The sequence below is a fragment of the Atractosteus spatula genome, chromosome 12 (assembly GCF_055471065.1).
Source record: "Atractosteus spatula isolate fAtrSpa1 chromosome 12, fAtrSpa1.hap1, whole genome shotgun sequence".
Classification (NCBI taxonomy): domain Eukaryota; kingdom Metazoa; phylum Chordata; class Actinopteri; order Semionotiformes; family Lepisosteidae; genus Atractosteus; species Atractosteus spatula.
In genome coordinates, this window is record NC_142717.1 from 27,283,964 (window position 1) to 27,303,320 (window position 19,357).

General features: G+C 44.0%; 1 protein-coding gene across 2 annotated transcripts in view; it reads left to right on the forward strand.

The window, feature by feature from the left end:
- The window catches only part of scap (SREBF chaperone), a 37,087-nt gene that overhangs the window by 1,081 nt on the left and 16,649 nt on the right, over nucleotides 1-19,357 (forward strand). Inside the window, exons 1-11 of one of the 2 annotated variants that reach the window (XM_088928587.1) lie at nucleotides 6,764-6,904; nucleotides 7,678-7,872; nucleotides 9,841-9,961; nucleotides 10,205-10,362; nucleotides 11,836-12,056; nucleotides 12,906-13,011; nucleotides 15,172-15,344; nucleotides 16,559-16,685; nucleotides 18,678-18,790; nucleotides 19,012-19,106; nucleotides 19,246-19,344. In XM_088928587.1, coding sequence (XP_088784713.1) covers nucleotides 6,819-6,904; nucleotides 7,678-7,872; nucleotides 9,841-9,961; nucleotides 10,205-10,362; nucleotides 11,836-12,056; nucleotides 12,906-13,011; nucleotides 15,172-15,344; nucleotides 16,559-16,685; nucleotides 18,678-18,790; nucleotides 19,012-19,106; nucleotides 19,246-19,344 — 1,494 coding nt within the window. In that variant the 5' untranslated portion in view covers nucleotides 6,764-6,818. Of the gene's footprint in view, nucleotides 1-6,763; nucleotides 6,905-7,677; nucleotides 7,873-9,840; nucleotides 9,962-10,204; nucleotides 10,363-11,835; nucleotides 12,057-12,905; nucleotides 13,012-15,171; nucleotides 15,345-16,558; nucleotides 16,686-18,677; nucleotides 18,791-19,011; nucleotides 19,107-19,245; nucleotides 19,345-19,357 lie in introns of those variants that run through there. The other variant, XM_088928588.1, reaches the window with a different exon arrangement.

Here is a 19,357-nt window from a genome sequence, read left to right on the forward strand (position 1 = left end):
ATGGGAAGTTTAGGAAGGTTCTTTCTGGTTCTGTTTTTTTTTTTAGTTATGTATGGTATAAGCAGCTAGCTTGTGTGAGTGTGACTGTTACGAAAGACTGGTACAGGCTGGGGGTCAGAACAAGCTGTAAATACCGCGTTGAAAACCTGCTCTATGGCCGCTGGGTGTTGCAGGGCTCTTGCATCACTTCCACAGTGTGTGTGTGGTGGGCAGGCTTGCTCTGAGCAGTGCCTCGCTCACTCTGTGGAAGCTCTGATCTCTCTCGCAGGAAACGCAGATGGAGCACAGGGTTAGCTCTCTTACTGCTCACATTCTCCTGCCCTCCTCTGTGACAGGGACGGATTCTGGGAGACACTGTGCAGCACCTGTTCGGGCAGGATCCATCCAGTTTCACCTGACGCACACACCCATTAGGTCTTTAGAAGAGTGTCTGCAGAGTTCACTGCTTGGGACAGTGGGAGCTGTGCTGTCAGGGCAGAAATAGAGTTAGAGGAGGTTCCGACAGAGTCAAGCCAAACAACCACTGTGACACGCACAAACTCAACACAAACTGTAATGCTAACTGGCCCAAGCAAGACAATGCAATGTGGTGGTTCTTCCTAACCAGGGTGAGAGACAAAGAGAAGCAGATCCTGTCTAAGGGCAGGCTCAGTGCCCACTGCCTGGCCATTGAAACTAGGTGACACAGACAGACCAGGCTACCCAGAGAGGGCAGGTTGTGCTCCTACTGCCAGCAGAGACAGAGGGGCAGGGCAGGCTGGGAGAAACAGGGGGCTTGCAGGCTGCTTTGTGTGTACACAGTGTGCTTGCGACAGAGGCGCCAGTAAGAAGAGAGGAGAGCGTGTGGCTCTGCTCTCACTGTGTCTCTGCTTCGCTCTGTGTCCATGCTGCTACACCAGCTGCTCTGGTAGGTAGCCAGAGATCTTCCTCTGCTTAAACATGCCAGCTTCTTCAAAATATTTTAAAGTCATGGTGCATTCAGGGCAGGCAATGTGTAACTTTTTAAAAATATATAAATATATTTTACTGTTATCTGTTTTGTTTTTACAATGCTGCAGGTGAGTAAAACACCAGTACTGCCTTGTTGGAGCTGGACTATGTAACTATATCATGAGGAAATCCACTCTTTTGTATATTCGCTCTTGATCTTGATATTTGCTTGCTGATTCTGAGATAATTGCTCTGTACATGAGACTGTATGTCAGGGTGGCGAATGGAGATGAAGGGTTTAGGGGTTGTGTTGAGAGTGGTACACTCTGATGTTCCATTAGCTGTTTTTTTTTTAAAGAATTTTCTAATAATTGGGAGTGACTGGGGCCGGAGAGACAGACAGGTCTGTCTGGAATTTCTGGAATAGGATCTTGCTATCTGCTTTGAAAGAAGGGAGGGAAGTGTCAATGGTGATAACCGTGGTGGTGATAATCTGTGTGTACTGCAGACGGGGCAGGGGGAGTTCTTGAGAGATGTGGTTTTCAATCTTCCTCTGCATTTCAATGGAAAGTAAAAGGCAATGCATTAAAGACCAAGAGCAGGAAATGTGCCTTTACACAGACAGTGGTGGATGTCCAGAACACTCTGCCCAGCCACGTTGTTGTAGCTGAGTCTGTTAGACCTGTCAAGATCAGATCAGTTACTGGAGCTACTGGGAACTAACCAAGCAAGCGGCGCCTGGTGCCACTTGTTACATTTCTTATATGTTCACTCCGCAAGTCCAAAAACTGCATTGAAAAATAAAGAACAGAATGAAAAAATACAGAGGTCACAGACCTGTTGTAGATATGTTTTTGCATTAGAACATTTTGCTGAAAATGGGAATAATTAACGAAGGGCCATGAGGAAATAACATCTGTAGTATTAGTGCCTTTAGTTGTGTTAAGGCCTGCAGCTGCATGAATTTAAGATAATGCAAGTGTTTAAGAATTGCTGAGGGTTAGTGTTCCGCCTGTCTGATGGTGAGTGGGACTGTGATTCCTATATGATAACATCACATCATTAAGACATTTTATTTCTTGAGAGTAAACTACTGTATGATGTACAAACCTCATATATAGGTCAAACCCGCAGTCCACTCAGAGCTCATCACAGAGTTACGATTGTAAAATATACAGCTCTAAACACTATGAGATAAGCCTGCAAAGAAGAGATCATAGTTCTTCTGAACTTGGGAAAGCCCCACTGCGAGTACAGAAAGCAGATATTAAATAATAGAGCTGTAAGAGGAAGTATTTTGTTGATCTGATTGTTGTAAAAATACAGTTATCACTGTGGCAAGTTGGTTTTCATTGCTGCCTTGCAGCGCTGGGGCCCAGGGTTCAATAACACACCTGAGGTGCTATCTGCATGTACAGTAGTTTGTATGTTCTCCCTGTTTTTGCTTGGGTTTCCTCCAGGTGCTCCAGTTTCCTCCCACATTACAGAAACATACTGGTAGGTTAAATGGCTTCTGGGAAAGCTGGCTCTGGTGTGAGTGTGTGCGTGTCTGTGTCAGTGTCTGTGCACTGCAGGCCTTGTGTCCCCTGCAGGGTGTTAGTCATGTTGCGTGTGTTGCTTGCCTGGATAGGACTGTGAGGTAACCGTAGCCTGTATGGGAGTAAGTGGTTAGTAAATGGATAGTGGGGTGGATGGATTATTGTAAAAAGACACTATCGCTGTTCAGGACTGTGAAAACGCTTGGCGAGTGATGCACAGTTTTGACGAGTGTAAAGCACTATGTGTCTGCAGCTGGTGTACTACAATAGGTGCTGCTGGAAGTGTTAAACTGGTGTACTGGTGTGGAAGAAGCCACTTGTGCACTGTTTTTGCCATGTGGGTAAGGCTGGGAGATTCCTTGGTCATGTAGAGTGAGGGCTTAATGAAACTAGATTTTAGTTTACAGTGCGCTAGAGAAGCTGGTGTTATGTTTTTATCACCATGCTAAAGAGGGATATTACGTGCCTGGAAAGAATTAAATTAAGAACAGACTCGCCTAAAAATAGGACATGCGTTTACACACGGATTTGTGGGGAGCTATGTCCAACTTCCCTTTCGGGACACAGATTGAGGTGCCTTAAGAAATGGCTGAATTCTGTGATCAAACGGTTTATATCAACCAAATAAAAAGGAAGTCCAAATGGCCTCTTCAGCTTTACAGTGTTGTGGATTTTATCTATGTTATCTTATGAGATGACGAGGATCTGGTGTGCTGTTTGAAGAGATATCAGTCATTGCTTGTTTTTTTTAATGCTTCCCTATATGGTTTCATATAAAAGTATTCACCCCTCTTAGGAGTTTCTGAATTTATGCATATGTTTGCTGCCGAATGTTATCGGAGCGTCACATGGGTCTAAGTGATACATAAAGGCACCCTGAGTAAACAAATAACTCAGGAGTTTGGTGCTTGTTTCATTTATTTCATAAACAGTCATCCAACGTCCAATGTCCCTGAGTGGAGAAGGTTAACTGATTCTCCGCTGAGATTCAGTAACTGGTTGCTCCACATTTAGCTGCAGGAACTGCATCCAAATACGTCCCATAGTTGAGCATCAGTCTCTCACATGGTTGTTGGAATATTGACCTGTTCCTCTGTGGCAACCTGCTGGAAACTGCTGTAAGGGGGGTGAATACTCACAGAACGGTAGCTGTCCTGAGAATGTGAGCTGTAGCCGAAGTACTCATCTGGAGACTGCACTCTGGGCCCCAGTGCTTTGGAAACTGTATCATTGCTGTGTATCGCTGAACTCTGTAGCCCTTCTGGGACCTGTGTATAATGGTGAGCCCCACTGCAGTCACATGCACAGCTCTGCATGCCTCCTTATCTCACAGGAGAGTTAATTTGTGATTTACTGTAGCACAGTTAAAAGGATAGCCCTCAGGAGCTGAGCTGTAGAGTTCGGGCTCGGCAGAGCTCACATTGTCCATGCAGTAGCAGTAGCACTGCAAGTTCTCCACACCTGTCTCCCTGGAAGACCTGGAGCCAGTCGACAGTTAAAAATGAATTAATTGCTCCTGCTGTTGAGGATCAACATAAATAATTGAGAATCGGTAGGAGCACAATGTTGCAATGAAATAGAGCCGAGCTGCTGCCCATGCCCGCCCCTGCCCCAGGGAGCTTGGTCTGTGTGAACAGGTCCTGTTCTAGTGGGATTTCGCAAACACTGACTCCAAAGTCCTTGGCAGTGGGATATATTTGCTCCTTGTAGTTTGCCACTTTCTCCTGAGAGACTGTCTAAAAATATTGCATCACAGTGTTTCCAAATGTTCTCGTCCCCAGCAGGCTTTTAGAGAATGTGTGCAGAGCACTGTTAGGCCCCAGCAGTCCGTGTACATACCCGGGTGGCCATACTGTGGGTATGGGAGTGTTAGTGTGCACTAGAGTATTTAACACATGGGCTAATCAGCACTTACTGCTGTCTTTAATACATTTTCAGTGTGTGAAATACACTGTATTAATGCTTTTTCTGGTCTTTTTCCACTCGTGTTATTTCTCTTTCTTTTCCTTTGTCCTAGAAGTACTGTACTGCATGTCTTGGATGGATCTAAAGAGTCCGTGCTTACTGCTTTCATACACACACCTGACAGCAAGCATACTGTACAGTACGTTAGAGACTGTTCTAGCACCAATTTGCACCTCAGCTGGGGATAACAGTTCCCCTTTCTGAGAGATTGCACTCTGTGTGAGCTTTTACTAAGCTATGGCTGCCCTAAGAGTGTGTATTAGTGATTCTGTTGATTTAAAAATATTTCAAATACAGGGACATCAGAAACCTACAGTCGTTCTGAGCTGTAAATGTGTGAGACTGTAACAGGGGTGAGAGGTCAGTGATCTTGGTGCAGGTTAAAGGTAAACGCAGTGTGTGCAGTTATTAACAGTGCAGTAGAGCTTTGTATGCATTTGCCTCTTATTTATGGGTTGTTTAATAATATATCTGCTATTGACGTGCTTTGAAAATGAAGCCTTGTTAAATTAATAAGGGTGGAAAAGCCTAAAGTTAGCTCTCTGATCCCCTGTGTCATAGCCTCTTGGATACATAAAGAAACAGTATAGTTACAGACCTTGTCCTGGAGACGGAGAGCCCCAAAGGTTGGAAACTGTAAAGTTTTTAATCAGTTAAGCAAGTTAAGTGCTCTTCATTCCATACCTGAGTTTTGTAAGGCGTAAATTTGTATACTATATTTGCACACACCACACTGTATTTAATTTTTAAAATTGTGAAAAAATGAGAATTTTAACCTTATATACTGTATTATACTATTCTAAAGGTTATCATATTTTGTTATTGATGTAACATTGTTTTGTTAATGTGGGATTCTCTGACATCTGAATTCCAATAGGTGATAAATGCATAAAAGCCACATCATGTTGCAATTTGTGCATTGGATGGCCATCTGCAGGACCTCCCTCTGCATCTGTTCTGTAGTAATGTTATGCAGCTTCATTAAAGCCACACTAAAAACTGTTCCCTCATACTTGAAGTAAGAGTAACACCTGTTCTGGTTCTGCCATGAGTCATGTGACTGTTGTTGTCAGATAATTAAAAAATACATGTAATATTTTGAGTCATGATACATTGTACTACAAAAAAATCATTTCACCTCATTTTTCTGGTGATGGGTATGTTGTTGTTGATACAAGCTCAAAGTCTTTTTCACACGAGTCTCCATTTTTAACAGTTACGTTTTATGTTATTACTTGTTAAGGACTGCAGACATGCACGTGAGAACCCGACACTCCAGATCACACTTGTGGATGTTGTGATATACCAGTTCTCAAATTGTTGTTAGGAGTAGTTAAAAATATAGGTGTTAGCCACTTGAAATTAAAATGGGAAATTCTGATTAAAAGGGTCTGATAGCGTCGTGCCAATCATTAGAATACTTCAAATGATTAGGTGAATTGTTGGATTTATATGGACGCACTTGTCACTGATGGCCAGGGCAGCATTTTCACAATGAATTCTGATATTACTGATACAGTTTTGGGGCGGCACAGTGGTCAGCATTGCAGCCTTGCAGTGTTGGGGCCCTGTGTTCCATTCCAGACCTGGGGAGCTATCAGCTTGGAGTTTAGACATTCTCCACACGTTCCTGTGGGTTTTCTCCCACAGTCCAAAAACATACTGGTTGGTTAATTGGCTTCCAGGAAATTTGTCCCTGGTGTGAGTGTGTGAGTGTGTTTGTGTCTGTGTGTGCTGTACGATGGGCCGGCATCAAGTCCAGGGTGTATCCTGTCTTGTATCCCGTTGCTGGTTAGGACAGGCTCCGGCTCTCCTGCTGGGATGGAGGGATACAGTTCTCTTAGTTGAAATAAGAAGGAAGAGGCTTCTCCGGTTATTGGCTCTTTGGTCGGGGCTGGGCAGAGGGATCAGACTGGGTGGGTCTGCCCCCGATATGAGGGCAGCAGTGTCCTCTCCCCAGTGGGGCAGTGCAAGAGAGAAACTGGAGGGCAGCAGGGCTCTGACACTGGTCTGAACTCTCTTCTGCTGTGGGCAAACAGCACTTGATTGCAGTGGGTGTTCACATTTGTACTTTTTCCACCAAACCTCTTGCCACATCTGTCTCCAGAAGTGCCAGCACCAAAGCTTGTGGCTGTCACAGACCTGGGTTGTGGGGCGCTGCAGGAAAGAAGTGTGTGTAGTGCTGTCAGCTGTGCTGAGACGCCTCCTTTAGCTGCACGGTATTTGTGCTGCTTTGCGCTGGTAAGTGGAGTGTACAGTATTAGCTTTGTTCATGCCGTGAGCACTGTGTTGTGAAATCCCATCAGGAATGTGAGCTGGGTTGCAGGGCTGTGCGGAGCGGAGAGCAGGGAGGGTCAGTGTACAGCGGGGCTCGCGGCTTCAACAATGGAGCACTGTCTGCGGCTTTGGACCGAAAAACCTAATAGATGGAGGAATTTAAAAGGCAGGATAAAAGCTGCTATAAGAAACAAGTAAGTAGAAGCTGCTACTGTATAAGCCTTTCCCTGAGGTGCCCTAATGATGCGTTTTCTGCAGATGTCGGGGTCTTTAAAAGAGATAGACGGGGGGAACACTGGGGTCTTCGCTGTCACCCCAGGCACCCGGGAGCAGTGGAAAAGGAAGCTCTTGAAAAAGGCAGCTAGCCAAATTTATCCTTACCTGAGTCATAACGTCTGCAATCAAAAATATTATTTGGGATTTTTCTTGGGAGAGCAGTGCTGGTATTCCCGGGATGCCATGCTTCTCAGAGCTGTGTCTTTGAATGCATGTGTGCATTGCATGCAAGATAGAGACATCTAATGGTAGTCCCCGAATCACAGCTTTGCTGTCATTCTCAGGCCTGTCCACAGGTGCTGAATGCTCCTACTGGCCTGTACTGAAGGTTTTCATAGATTTCTATAAAATTATCAAGCACCATACACCTGGAACTATGGTGTAGTGGGTTGATTTGAAAGAACAGTTTGTTCAATTAGCTGAGAGCTCAGGTGGAGAGAGAACTGTAAGGCTCAGTTGGCTCTTGAGGACTTAAATTGAGTAGCACTGGTGTAGTTGTAACATGTACCGAATCATGAGTTAAGGTCCAGGCGATGTGTGTACTTGGCCTGGGGGGGTCTCTGTGCACTGTGCTGGGGTTAGCATACCTGGAGCACAGTGCTCGTGTCGGGGAGGGTAATGTGTACAGTACAGTAAGGACATCTTCGCCCCCTGCTCTGCTTCACTAACCCTGTTCTTTGTTTGTTCCCAGGTCCCTGAATGCCCCCCGGACCCCTGCTCTCTGCCCCACGGCGCCCCCCAATGGCTCTCAGCTGACCCCCAGGATGACTGTGAGTGAGCGGTTGCAGAAGCGCATCTCCGCTGCATTCTACCGGCATGGGTTGCTCTGTGCATCCTACCCGGTACCCATCATCCTCTTCACCGCGGTCTGCATTCTGGCCTGCTGGTGAGTATCGCAGGGCTACCAGACCCCGAAAAAGACACGGAGGGAAGCATGTAAGAGAAAGGAGGAAGATCAATGTATTACATTGAAAGAGGGAAAGTATGTCTGTCAATGCTACCTATCCTTTCTTTCCACTTATATCAAGAACGTATTGTGGGAGTATGGAACAAGTCACCCAGCCATGTGGTTGATGCTGATACGCTGAATGAGGTCCTTGGATCAATTAAGTACTAACTACCAATTGGGCTAGATGGGCCTAATGTCTTTCTCTTGTTTGTAACTGTACTTCTGTTCTTAAAAATCATATATCTTATATATATATATATTGAAACATCAGCATTTATTATTGCTGCTTCTTTTAAGATGAACTACAGTAATACCCTAATAATATCTATATTTCCCTACAGAGAGTGTGAGGGGCCATACGACTGGATGTGATTCAGTTGTTAGTTTGCCAGTCATTGGTGATGTTGCTGCAACAGAATCAGTGGTGCTGTTCAGGGCTATGCTGCTATCTTTAGTCAAGTGGGGCTGAAGACAACATTTCAAAACCCTGTCTGCAGCCTCACACTGAGAGAGCCAGGCATCGTCTTTTTCCAGCCAGCCAAACTCCCAGTAGATTTAAGCACATCCTCAACGCAGTTTAATTACACAGCTTTCAACAGCAGATCTCTGAGTATACACTGCCTTTCAAAAGCATTTTCTGCTTCCAATGATGTCCCGTTTTGATGAATTACAAATTATATACGCACATCTTTTTAAAGTAATTATTTTTTGTGGACAAATTTTTGTGGTTCAGTAACATACTACAGAGTACCAAAAAATCATCCAACCTCAACAGTTGTTAACTTCGTTCCCGGCTGCTCAATTTGGAGGGACAGTCTGATGTAGGCAGTGTCTGGGTGGTACACTATAGATTCCTCTTCTTATATGATTGACTTCACCATGCTGAAAGGCTGTACAGTGTCTTTGAAATAGTTTTATACCCTTCTTCTGATCTATGCCTTTCTACAACTACAGTATATCCCTGAGTTGTTTTGAAACCTCCTTGGTCTTCATGGTTAAATGTTTGCTTGAAAATCACTATCTGACTGAAGGGCCTTACAAAGATGGGTATATTTATGAAATCATATTATTTCAGTCCTACCACACACAGATTGGGAACACTCAGATAATTGTGTGACATGTCACAGTAATTTTATATACCTGTTCTAATTTAGGTTGGCCTTAGCAAAGGTGGTGTATGCTTATACAACATTTATCTTCAGTTTTATTTCCCAGATATAGGAGATTAGTATATATAAGTATTAGTTCTACCAAGTAACTACAGTCTAAAATAATGTCAAATCAAAAGATTGAAGAAAAACAAACTTACTTGTTCATCTGTCTTAATTGTCATTTAAGTTGCAAACACAATGATAAGGATAATAATGATGAAGACAGACTTTAAGGGCTTTTTCTAGCCCTAGCTCTGCCTCAACAGCACGCTAACTGAGAACCCCATTAGAACATCTTTTATCAAATCATTAAAAACCTGCCTAATGTAGAAACATCATTACAGAAGATAAATCAATAGAACTTTTAGATGATCAGCTAGCTACAGTAGGATAGGGTTAGCTCTCCGACACTAGAGTTTCTTTTTTTCTTTCACTCATACAAGCCTTCAAAAGTGCCAAGTGAACAATATTCACATTGGGGAAAACATGTGTGTACAGTACATCATTTGGAATTGATCCGAATGGAACATCATCGGAAGGAGGTGGATACTTTCGCAAGGTACTGTGTGTTCTTTTGAGTTGACACTGAAAGGACATATTAGTTACTGAAATGATTAGGCTTTCCTGCATTTCTTCATCACTGTCGCAAGGACCGTTGTTCATCCAGCTGATAAGTTAAAATTAATAATACCACGATAATCACAGACACAAAATTCTGTCAGGCTGGTAACCAATTGATTGCTCTTGCCGACAGCTACCCCTTGCTCAAGTTGCCTTTGCCTGGAACAGGGCCGGTGGAGTTCACCACGGGGGTGCGAGATTATACCACACCACCCTCCGAGCCTCAAGGAGACCCTGGGGACCTACCTGACTGGGTAAGATCCTGTGGGTGGAGGGTCAGGGTCAGGGTGCTCCTGATTTGCGTCTGTTCTAGACTCACTGTCTCTCTTGTATGCTTTGTTCTGTTATGTTGCTGTTGTAACATAATATCGTGTGCACTGTATGTTATTGTTGCTGTGTGTTCAACTGTCTCTCTCTGTACTGTTCTTCGTAAGCCTCCCTTCTTCTTGATCAAGCTCTATATAATATTACCTCTGTCTCTATTATGTGGTTTGCAGTACTGCAGTCCCCCTGTAGCCTACATCCAGCAGGTCTTGGTGAAAGCTGCAGTGTTTCCCTGGGACAGCCGACTGGTCCCTGTTGATGCTTTCCGCTCCCCGCTGGCCCAAGTCTTCACTCTGCTGGAGGAGATTCGCAATCATGTGCACAGAGACAGGTACCACCGCATCCCAGTAACGCACTGTGCACAGAGACAGGTACCATCGCATCCCAGTAACGCACTGTGCACAGAGATGGGTACCACCGCATCCCAGTAACGCACTGTGCACAGAGACGAGTATCACCGCATCCCAGTAACGCACTGTGCACAGAGACGGGTACCACCGCATCCCAGTAACGCACTGTGCACAGAGACGGGTACCACCGCATCCCAGTAACGCACTGTGCACAGAGACAGGTTCCACCGCATCCCAGTAACGCACTGTGCACGAGACAAGTACCACTGCATCCCACTAACACTGCACATACCCAAGTTCCTTTGTATCCCACTAATGTACTGTGCACAAAGACAGATACCACTGTACCCCAAAACACACTACACATCCAATTACCACTGTACCCCACTAATGCACAGTCATGTACACTGTACACCACTAACATGCAGTGCACAGCCAGGTACCACTGTATCACACTAACTCACTGCGCACAGACAAGTACCACTGTACTCCTTTAACACGTTGCGCACAGACCAGTACCACTTTACTCCTTTAACACGCTGCGCACAGACAAGTACCACTGTGCTCCTTTAACACGCTGCGCACAGACAAGTACCACTGTACTCCTTTAACACGCTGCGCACAGACCAGTACCACTGTACTCCTTTAACACGCTGCGCACAGACAAGTACCACTGTACTCCTTTAACACGCTGCGCACAGACAAGTACCTTTGTACTCCTTTAACACGCTGCGCACAGACCAGTACCACTGTACTCCTTTAACACGCTGCGCACAGACAAGTACCACTGTACTCCTTTAACACGCTGCGCACAGACCAGTACCACTTTACTCCTTTAACACGCTGCGCACAGACAAGTACCACTGTACTCCTTTAACACGCTGTGCACAGACAAGTACCACTGTGCTCCTTTAACATGCTGCACACAGACCAGTACCACTTTACTCCTTTAACACGCTGCGCACAGACAAGTACCACTGTGCTCCTTTAACACGCTGCGCACAGACCAGTACCACTTTACTCCTTTAACACGCTGCGCACAGACAAGTACCACTTTACTCCTTTAACACGCTGCGCACAGACAAGTGCCACTGTACTCCTTTAACACGCTGCGCACAGACAAGTACCACTGTACTCCTTTAACACGCTGTGCACAGACAAGTACCACTGTACTCCTTTAACATGCTGCGCACAGACAAGTACCACTGTGCTCCTTTAACACGCTGCACACAGACAGGCACCAATGTACGCCTTTAACACGCTGCGCACAGACAAGTACCACTGTGCTCCTTTAACACGCTGCACACAGACAGGCACCAATGTAACAAACTAACACAGTACACAGAGTCAATTAACACTTATTCCCAGGCTTCTTGATCCAGTTTTCTTATATCTCTATAGCTTTCAGTAGTCTCTATATCTCTGTCTCCCTCTCTTGCTCTTTCTGGGTGTAGTTCTGGCGTTCGCAGCCTGGAGTCGCTGTGTCTCCAAGTGACAGACTTGTTGCCGGGGTTGCGACGGATGCAGACGGTTCTTCCAGAGCACGGCTGCTTGCTCGTCTCCCCCGGTAACTACTGGCAGAACCAGCGGGAGCGCTTTGACTCAGATCCGGACATTTTGCGAACTGTCCATCAACATGAACCCAAGGGCCTACACACATCGGCCACACTAAGAGGTATGCAGAGGGGAGGGAGCTTAAGAGAATGCTTCAGTCTGACTTCTTTTGAACAGCAGCATTTATTTTAAACCCTAGTTATTAATTATTCAAGGCTAACAGATGAACCTTTTTCACAGTATTATAGAGAGATATATCTGAATGTTACACCTGACCTGCTTTTTGGCCTACTTCTTACCTCTGTAGTATGAAGTAATAAATTATTATTGTTAAATCTGTTAGGAACATTTTATTTGCATTTACTTGTGCCTAGGTAATGTTGGCATACATAGAGGGTTCACAGGTTAAGTGGTAGTATGTGATATTCTAGTTCAATGAAAAACAGAAGAAATGTGTTGGAAATGTTGCATCTAGGATGATCACAAAGCAAAGTTATTAGACTATTTGACACCCATTGAAGATTAAAATGAACCTTTAATCTTTAAATATAAAGTTGGCAAGAGTTACAAAGACATTATCTTCATTCTGGGATCTGTACCATGTAGAATTCGACACCTGATGCACATGTTGGATGTACATCTATCTTTGCAACATAATAGCTAACAGTTGCTTTACAGATCTAGGAACTGCGTTATATAGTCTGTGTGGGGTCCCTATCTGTCTATGACCTGATAATGATAGGCACACCTATTTCTGACCATTTAAATGTACTGTGTCACATCTCTTGAAGTTTCTTGTCAGAAATGTGTTGTATCCCCATGATGTTGAAATGTTGAAATGAAACCCTGTCTGATATTTATCTTGAATGTGAGATTAACTCGCTTCAGTTTTTGTGTCTGAGCAGTGCATTGCGTGACTATTTGCTTGTGCATTGCAAGGTTTGTGTTCATGGTGTGGTGTGTGTTTCAGATCTGCTGTTCGGCGTACCAGGAAAGCACACAGGGGTCAGTCTGCACAACAGGAAGCACATGGTCACCTACACCATCACTTTGGCCCTGAGGAGCTATGACGCCAGGTCAGCAATGTGTAAACCTACAACCACTGCACACTCACTGTGCACTCAACACCAACAGCTTTATTGCCATTTGGAATCCTCTCTTGGACAAGAGCTTACTTTATTGATAAACCAGATGGAGTATTTCAAATTATTCTTATGTCCCCGTGTTGGAAGTATTATGATAACCATGTTCAGGACACTACACTATAACGAAACTTGACATTATATAGTTGTCAATGAAATTTGACTGATCTCTTTCAGAGTCATATGCAATTCATAGCTTTGGTAAGAGTGATAGGGATGAATGTAATGTTAGAGGATAGACAAAAAAGTTACTGAGCTGAAAGTTGAAATGGGTTAGTTAAAGGTGTATTCTAGTAATAAAAGCTGGTTTATTCATTTTTTAGTTGATAGTGAAATTTTGGGTGTATGTAATAAGAAAGAATACTTACTGTATATACAGATTGGGAAAGCCAGCGCTTCCAAATTGAATATAGACAAATGAGACAGAAGACAAGTAAGTTCTGCTTAAATAGTTATGCAGTGCAAGAAATTGTTTATTTTTTGAAAATGTATATGTAGAGAGACAGTAAATTAATTCCAGAAGCAGACACATCAGATTCTATCTCACACTGGCTAAATAAGCTTATATGTGTATTATCAGAAGAAAGGAATCTCTTCTAAGAAATATCCGGAATGTACTCAGCGAGGGAGAGACAGTAGGAAGTTGAAGGGAAAAAGAGTAGTGAGCTATAGTCTCATGCCAAAACAAACATTAGCAATACTAAGAAAGAGACAGGCAAGGATATTGCAGGAGGGATTTCATCTAATACAGAGCAGTGTTACCAGTACTGTAAACAATAAAGGAAGAAATGGTACAGGGACATTATATATATATGTGTTGAGTAAAATGAAAGAGCAGCACAAAGTGAACATTTCTAATATTTTGAATTATTTTTAATAACATAGACCATTGTCCAAAATCAAAGCAGGAAAGGGTAAGATGTGGATAGCCTTTAAAAGACAGATCTTGCTTATTGAACATGCTTGGCTTTCTCTCAAACTAAACAACAGGAAATAGATAACAGGATAGTGTGATATAAACTGTTATTATTTGTTAAAGGATTCTGATGACTTTTCATATCAGACATTATCCTGGTAGCTATTCCTGATGTAAATCAAAGTGCAAAGAACAGGTGGCGGTAATGTGAGTGGAGTACAGCAGGGATCTATTTTCAGTCCACTGTCCTGATATCTGTTATTATTCCGAACCAGTTCATTCAAAAAAGATATGCAAAGGAGTCGGTGAGGTATACACACCTTTGATGTTGTAGCAATGCGGCAGTGGGAGGAGCCGCAGCGAGCGCCGGTATGAGTCGTCGCCCCGTCTGAGTGTGAGGTTAGCAAGAGAAGAGAAAACAACCAAACAAAAAAGGAAAAATACAAAAATGCGCCGCTTTTTTTGGAAAAAAGGAAAAAGCACCCCGCTTGGCGATGGGGGATTAGACCGGACTTGCCCTATGTACTGGGGTCCAGTCTGGGAGAGCAGGAAGGGAGCGCAAAAACATAAAAAGTAAACATGGAAAAAGGTAAGCCTGCCCCGGTATAGACACAGGACGGGACGGGCTAAAAGAGAATGAAAATACAAAGAAGAACAACGGCCTCACGCTCGGGTACAGTCCCCCTCTGGGACTGCCGGTGTAGGGATCCTCCCCTTGCGGGGATAGCCCATCTCGTCCTTATGGGGGGAGGTGCTGAATGGGCCTTTAAAGAGCCCTCCCAGCTGCCGCTCAGCCTTGATTGGTGTGTGATTAGCTGTGATTACAAAGGCAAGGTGTCACCCTTTCCTCCAGGGCTCCGCCTCCACACTGAACACGCCCCTCGCGTGTACTGCCATAATGTGTACAAAAGAAAACCAGAAGGGCTTAAGACGACCATCAGGACTTTGTAGACATCATCAGGGCAGGGCAAACAACAGGAATGGAGTGTGCATTGTAACTGTTAGTTGAGTGGCAGTGAACGTGAAGCAACAGTGTGTCAGCACACATGCACATAACTTACACAGCATATTCTCAATACAATATTGACACACACTGCACACATACGTCTTTAATTGAGTGTGTCTAACAAGCTCCGCATTTCTCCCTCCCTTTCCCCATCTCTTTATGGCTCTCCCAGGTTTCTGGGCAGTCTGCGCTCCCGGCTGAAGCAGCTCCACCCCAGTGTGAACTGCAGCCTGCGGGAGGACCACATGGTACACGTCCATTTCAAGGAGGAGATCGGCATCGCGGAGCTCATCCCCCTCGTCACGACGTACATCATCCTCTTCGCCTACATTTACTTCTCCACCAGTACGGCTCCCGCCCCCTCCCTCTTTCTCTCGGTCACCCGCTCTGGTGTCGCGCACCTTAGCAGCAGCTCCTGCTGTTGGCGCAGTTTTGTTTTCATTTTTTTTTACTAACTGAAAAGAAAATCCTACAGGAACAAGAACTTGAGCTTAGAATAGCTCCACTGTTTTATTGGATCAGTTATTTTCACAGACCTTGTAGTGTAAAATGAAAGTGCAACAGTTACATCACTTCCCAGCCGTCTGTGCAGAAGGATCAGAGGTTGGGCTTGGCGGCCTCGTCTGCTGCTTGTGAGATGTGTGATTTTGAGGGCTGGCCAGTGAAAAAGGATGGAAGACTGTGTCTAACTCTGTTTGCTTCTGTGGTCCTCTGTTTTGGGTCATTTTAAAGGGAAGAGTGCAGCAGGTTTAGTAGTGTATGCAAAGATTGTTATGGTTGCATAGCTTCCCTTTTTATTTTTCAAAATGGTTGTTTATTACTAGGTGTTTATAGACAGTATTTGCACCCTCGAAGACTTCTCTTAGTCTTAGTCTTGGATATGATCAAAAACTGCAAGGTTGGTGCATTTTCAATAAAATAGATTCTTTGAAAATGGTATCCTTTTGTTTTGCTTTCAGTTAAACTGTTTATGCAGGTTGACATCTTCTTTTTATCAGCAGAAATATACATTGTTTGAGCCCCAGCGTGAATCCTGCAAAACATGGATTTGGATAATTGCAGGCACTCAGTGCTAACAGTAGTGCTGCGCAGTTCAGGTCTGATAGGTGAACACTTTGCTGAGGATGGGCTGAGTCGATCTTGAGGAAGAATCATGTGGTGGTCAAAGTTACAAAGAACAAGTAATAGGTTTATTCCTTGCTGAAAAGAGAAGAAGACACAACGTTTCGGCCATGGAGCCTTCTTCAGGTGTGGAGCCACACACCTGAAGAAGGCTTCACGGCCAAAACGTTGAGTTTTCTTTTTTCTCTTTTCAGCATGGAATAAACCTATTACTTGTTTCTTTGCAGCCTATGCATGCTGATGCATCTACCCACCCAAAGTTAGCAAGAGTATCCAACAGAGTCTTGATCTGGATACGCAGGCTCCCTGTCTCAGTCTTGGTCTCAGCATCATCATCTTTGGCCTGTGCACAGACGTACTTTGGCCTTTCAGTTTTATTTTGTGGACGTTTTGATCCCGTGCAGAATGTTCATTGTCTCTGTGTGATGTCTCCCCAGGGAAGATTGACATGGTGAAGTCAAAGTGGGGCTTGGCATTGGCAGCAGTGGTGACGGTGCTCAGCTCTCTGCTTATGTCAGTGGGGCTGTGTACACTCTTTGGACTCACTCCCACGCTCAATGGGGGGTAAGGCACTGATACCCTTACAGATAACGGAATCAATAAAAAAACTCACTGGCCTAGTCAGGGGCCCACTAACACATATACAGTGTATGCTGGGACACAGAAAATCTACATCTTGTGGACATAAGACAGTAATGTGGTGCAGTAGGTGAGGTGGTCTCCAATGATTGAGGGCATTTTAAAAATGGCAGGTAATGCTAAATGTTTTTAACTAAATGTGAAAGGAAGTTCCACACACCATCCTGATGTTGTTGTCAACGTGCATTCAGAAATTTCTCAATAACTTCATAAACCCTAGCGTCAAAATGTGGCTACAGCCTGTTACATGATTCATTATCCATTGTGGCTTACCTGAAAAAGATCTATTCAACCTGAACTGTAGGTAATTCCAGCAGCAAAGGTTCTCTTCTGTAGGTTCTAAACTTTCTGTGCCTCCCTTTTAGAAATACTCAGATGAGGCTTTAATTTCAGATGATCCATCTGTCTGTATCTAAAGAGTAACAAGTAATAGGTTTATTCCATGCTGAAAAAAAGAAAAAAGAAAACACATTTCGGCCGTGGAGCCCCACCTGAAGAAGGCTCCACAGCCGAAACGTTGTGTTTTCTTTCTTCTTTTTTTTTCAGCATGGAATAAACCTATTACTTGTTCCTTTGCAGCCTACGCATGCTGACGCAGCTACCCACCTGAACTTCTAAAGAGTAATGGTAATAATGGTTCTGTAATGGTTAATAATTTGTTGCTTGTCAGAAAGGGTACAGTAATAGTTAATGAGTAATCAAGATATTGATTATCTTTTACCAATAAAATCTCAGGCGCTCAGCGTGCCCTCTGAGCAATGTTAATATAGACCCATGTGGGGATAAGGGGATTTTCTGGTGAGCAACAGGGGCGGGGAGAATTGTTACTTATCTCTGGCAGAGATGGTGGTGTGATAGACTCACCTCATCTGTTGCTTAGCAACTGCACAGTGTGATCACAGAGAGCGAGGTGGTATCAGTGCTGTAAACAGACGCCTTCCACCTTGTCATGCATCAAGAGTGCCCAGAATAGTTGTACAACAGATATGTGGTGTGTGTTCAGAAACATGCTGAAAATTGCAGTTACATTATAAAATTGTAGAAAATATTTTTTTAAAAAAAGGTTCGAGAGCCTGAAAAGAGCTTTTCTGCTACCAGCTGTGCTTACTGGAGTCTCCCTGGATTTCCAGATGTTCGATATAAATGAAATTATTCAACAAGTCTGGAATTGTGGGCATCTTCTTTTTCACAAAATAACCAGAGCCACAGTGCCTTAAATTACCTTAGAGATTTTTATTGCCACAGGACCTTGTGAGCCCTGACACACACAATTTCAACACACTATTGTGCTGTAATGCTGCAGCATCACCATTGCGTTGACCGCACTATGCAGTTTTTGTACGTATTACAAGTGTGTGGACATTGTGTGCACTGCATAGAGCAGTGTATGCATACTTTAATGTCTGTATATTCCTTAATAATGCTCTGGACTGAAAAGTGCAAGAAGAAAATTGATTGATTTGATTGATTGGATAATCCTGAGCTTACACATACTGCCGTATGCCATGAGTGCAAATGTGGCAAACCATGAATGAGTTAAAGTCATGATTTTTCCCTTGACGTTTTCAGCCATTTATTAATAGCACAAGAGACTATAAGGCTAGAACAGTCTGCTCCTCAGACTTGCAGGCTGAGCTGCAATGTGTCTTGTTTATTTTATTACTCTGATAAGATTAGTACACATCAGCGTAAATCAAATAGGATGTCTCTAGCAACAGAAAATGCAATCCCAGCAAGAATCAATGCAAAAGACCTGTAATTCCTCATCCTAGATCTCGCCATGTTTATTTTTTTCCACCTGTTTTTTTCTGCTTTCTCTCTTCCGTTCCCCATCTTGTCATGTTTGGCTAATTTGGTTCTTCAACTTCTCTCCCTCCCCCCTCCTGTTCTTGGATGATCTCAATCACTCTCCCTCAGGGAGATATTCCCATACCTGGTGGTGGTGATCGGTCTGGAGAATGTGCTGGTCCTCACCAAGTCTGTGGTGTCTACTCCTGTTGACCTGGAGGTCAGATTGCGCATCGCTCAGGGTAAGTGCCAGCAGGGGAGAGGAGCAGAGAGAAAAGGGGGAGATGGAGTAACGTGGGTAATGGTGTTTGTTTGAGAGAGAGGAAGGAACAGAGGGGAGTCAAGAAAGAGAAACCGAACGAGCAAGGGGAAGTGGAGCCAGGAATAGAACTGTGTTTAATATGTCATTCTGAGGGTTTATAGGACAGAAGAAGACTGTAGAAACTTCTCTGTACCCTTACAGGCCTCAGCAATGAGAGCTGGTCGATTATGAAGAACATGGCCACCGAGCTGGGCATCATCCTCATTGGATACTTCACCCTTGTCCCAGCTATACAGGTAAATACTGCTGTACTTGTAACACAGCAATGCAAGTAATTCTGCCAGAAAAATAATCTTGATCTACAAGTAATGTTGCCACTCAACACTCAATAGTGTTTCTGGTTACCTGTATTTATATCTTCCTGTTTCTCCTCAGGAATTCTGCCTTTTTGCAGTGGTTGGCTTGGTATCCGATTTCTTTCTCCAGATGTTCTTCTTTACCACTGTCCTCTCCATTGACATCCGCCGAATGGAGGTGAGAGATTACC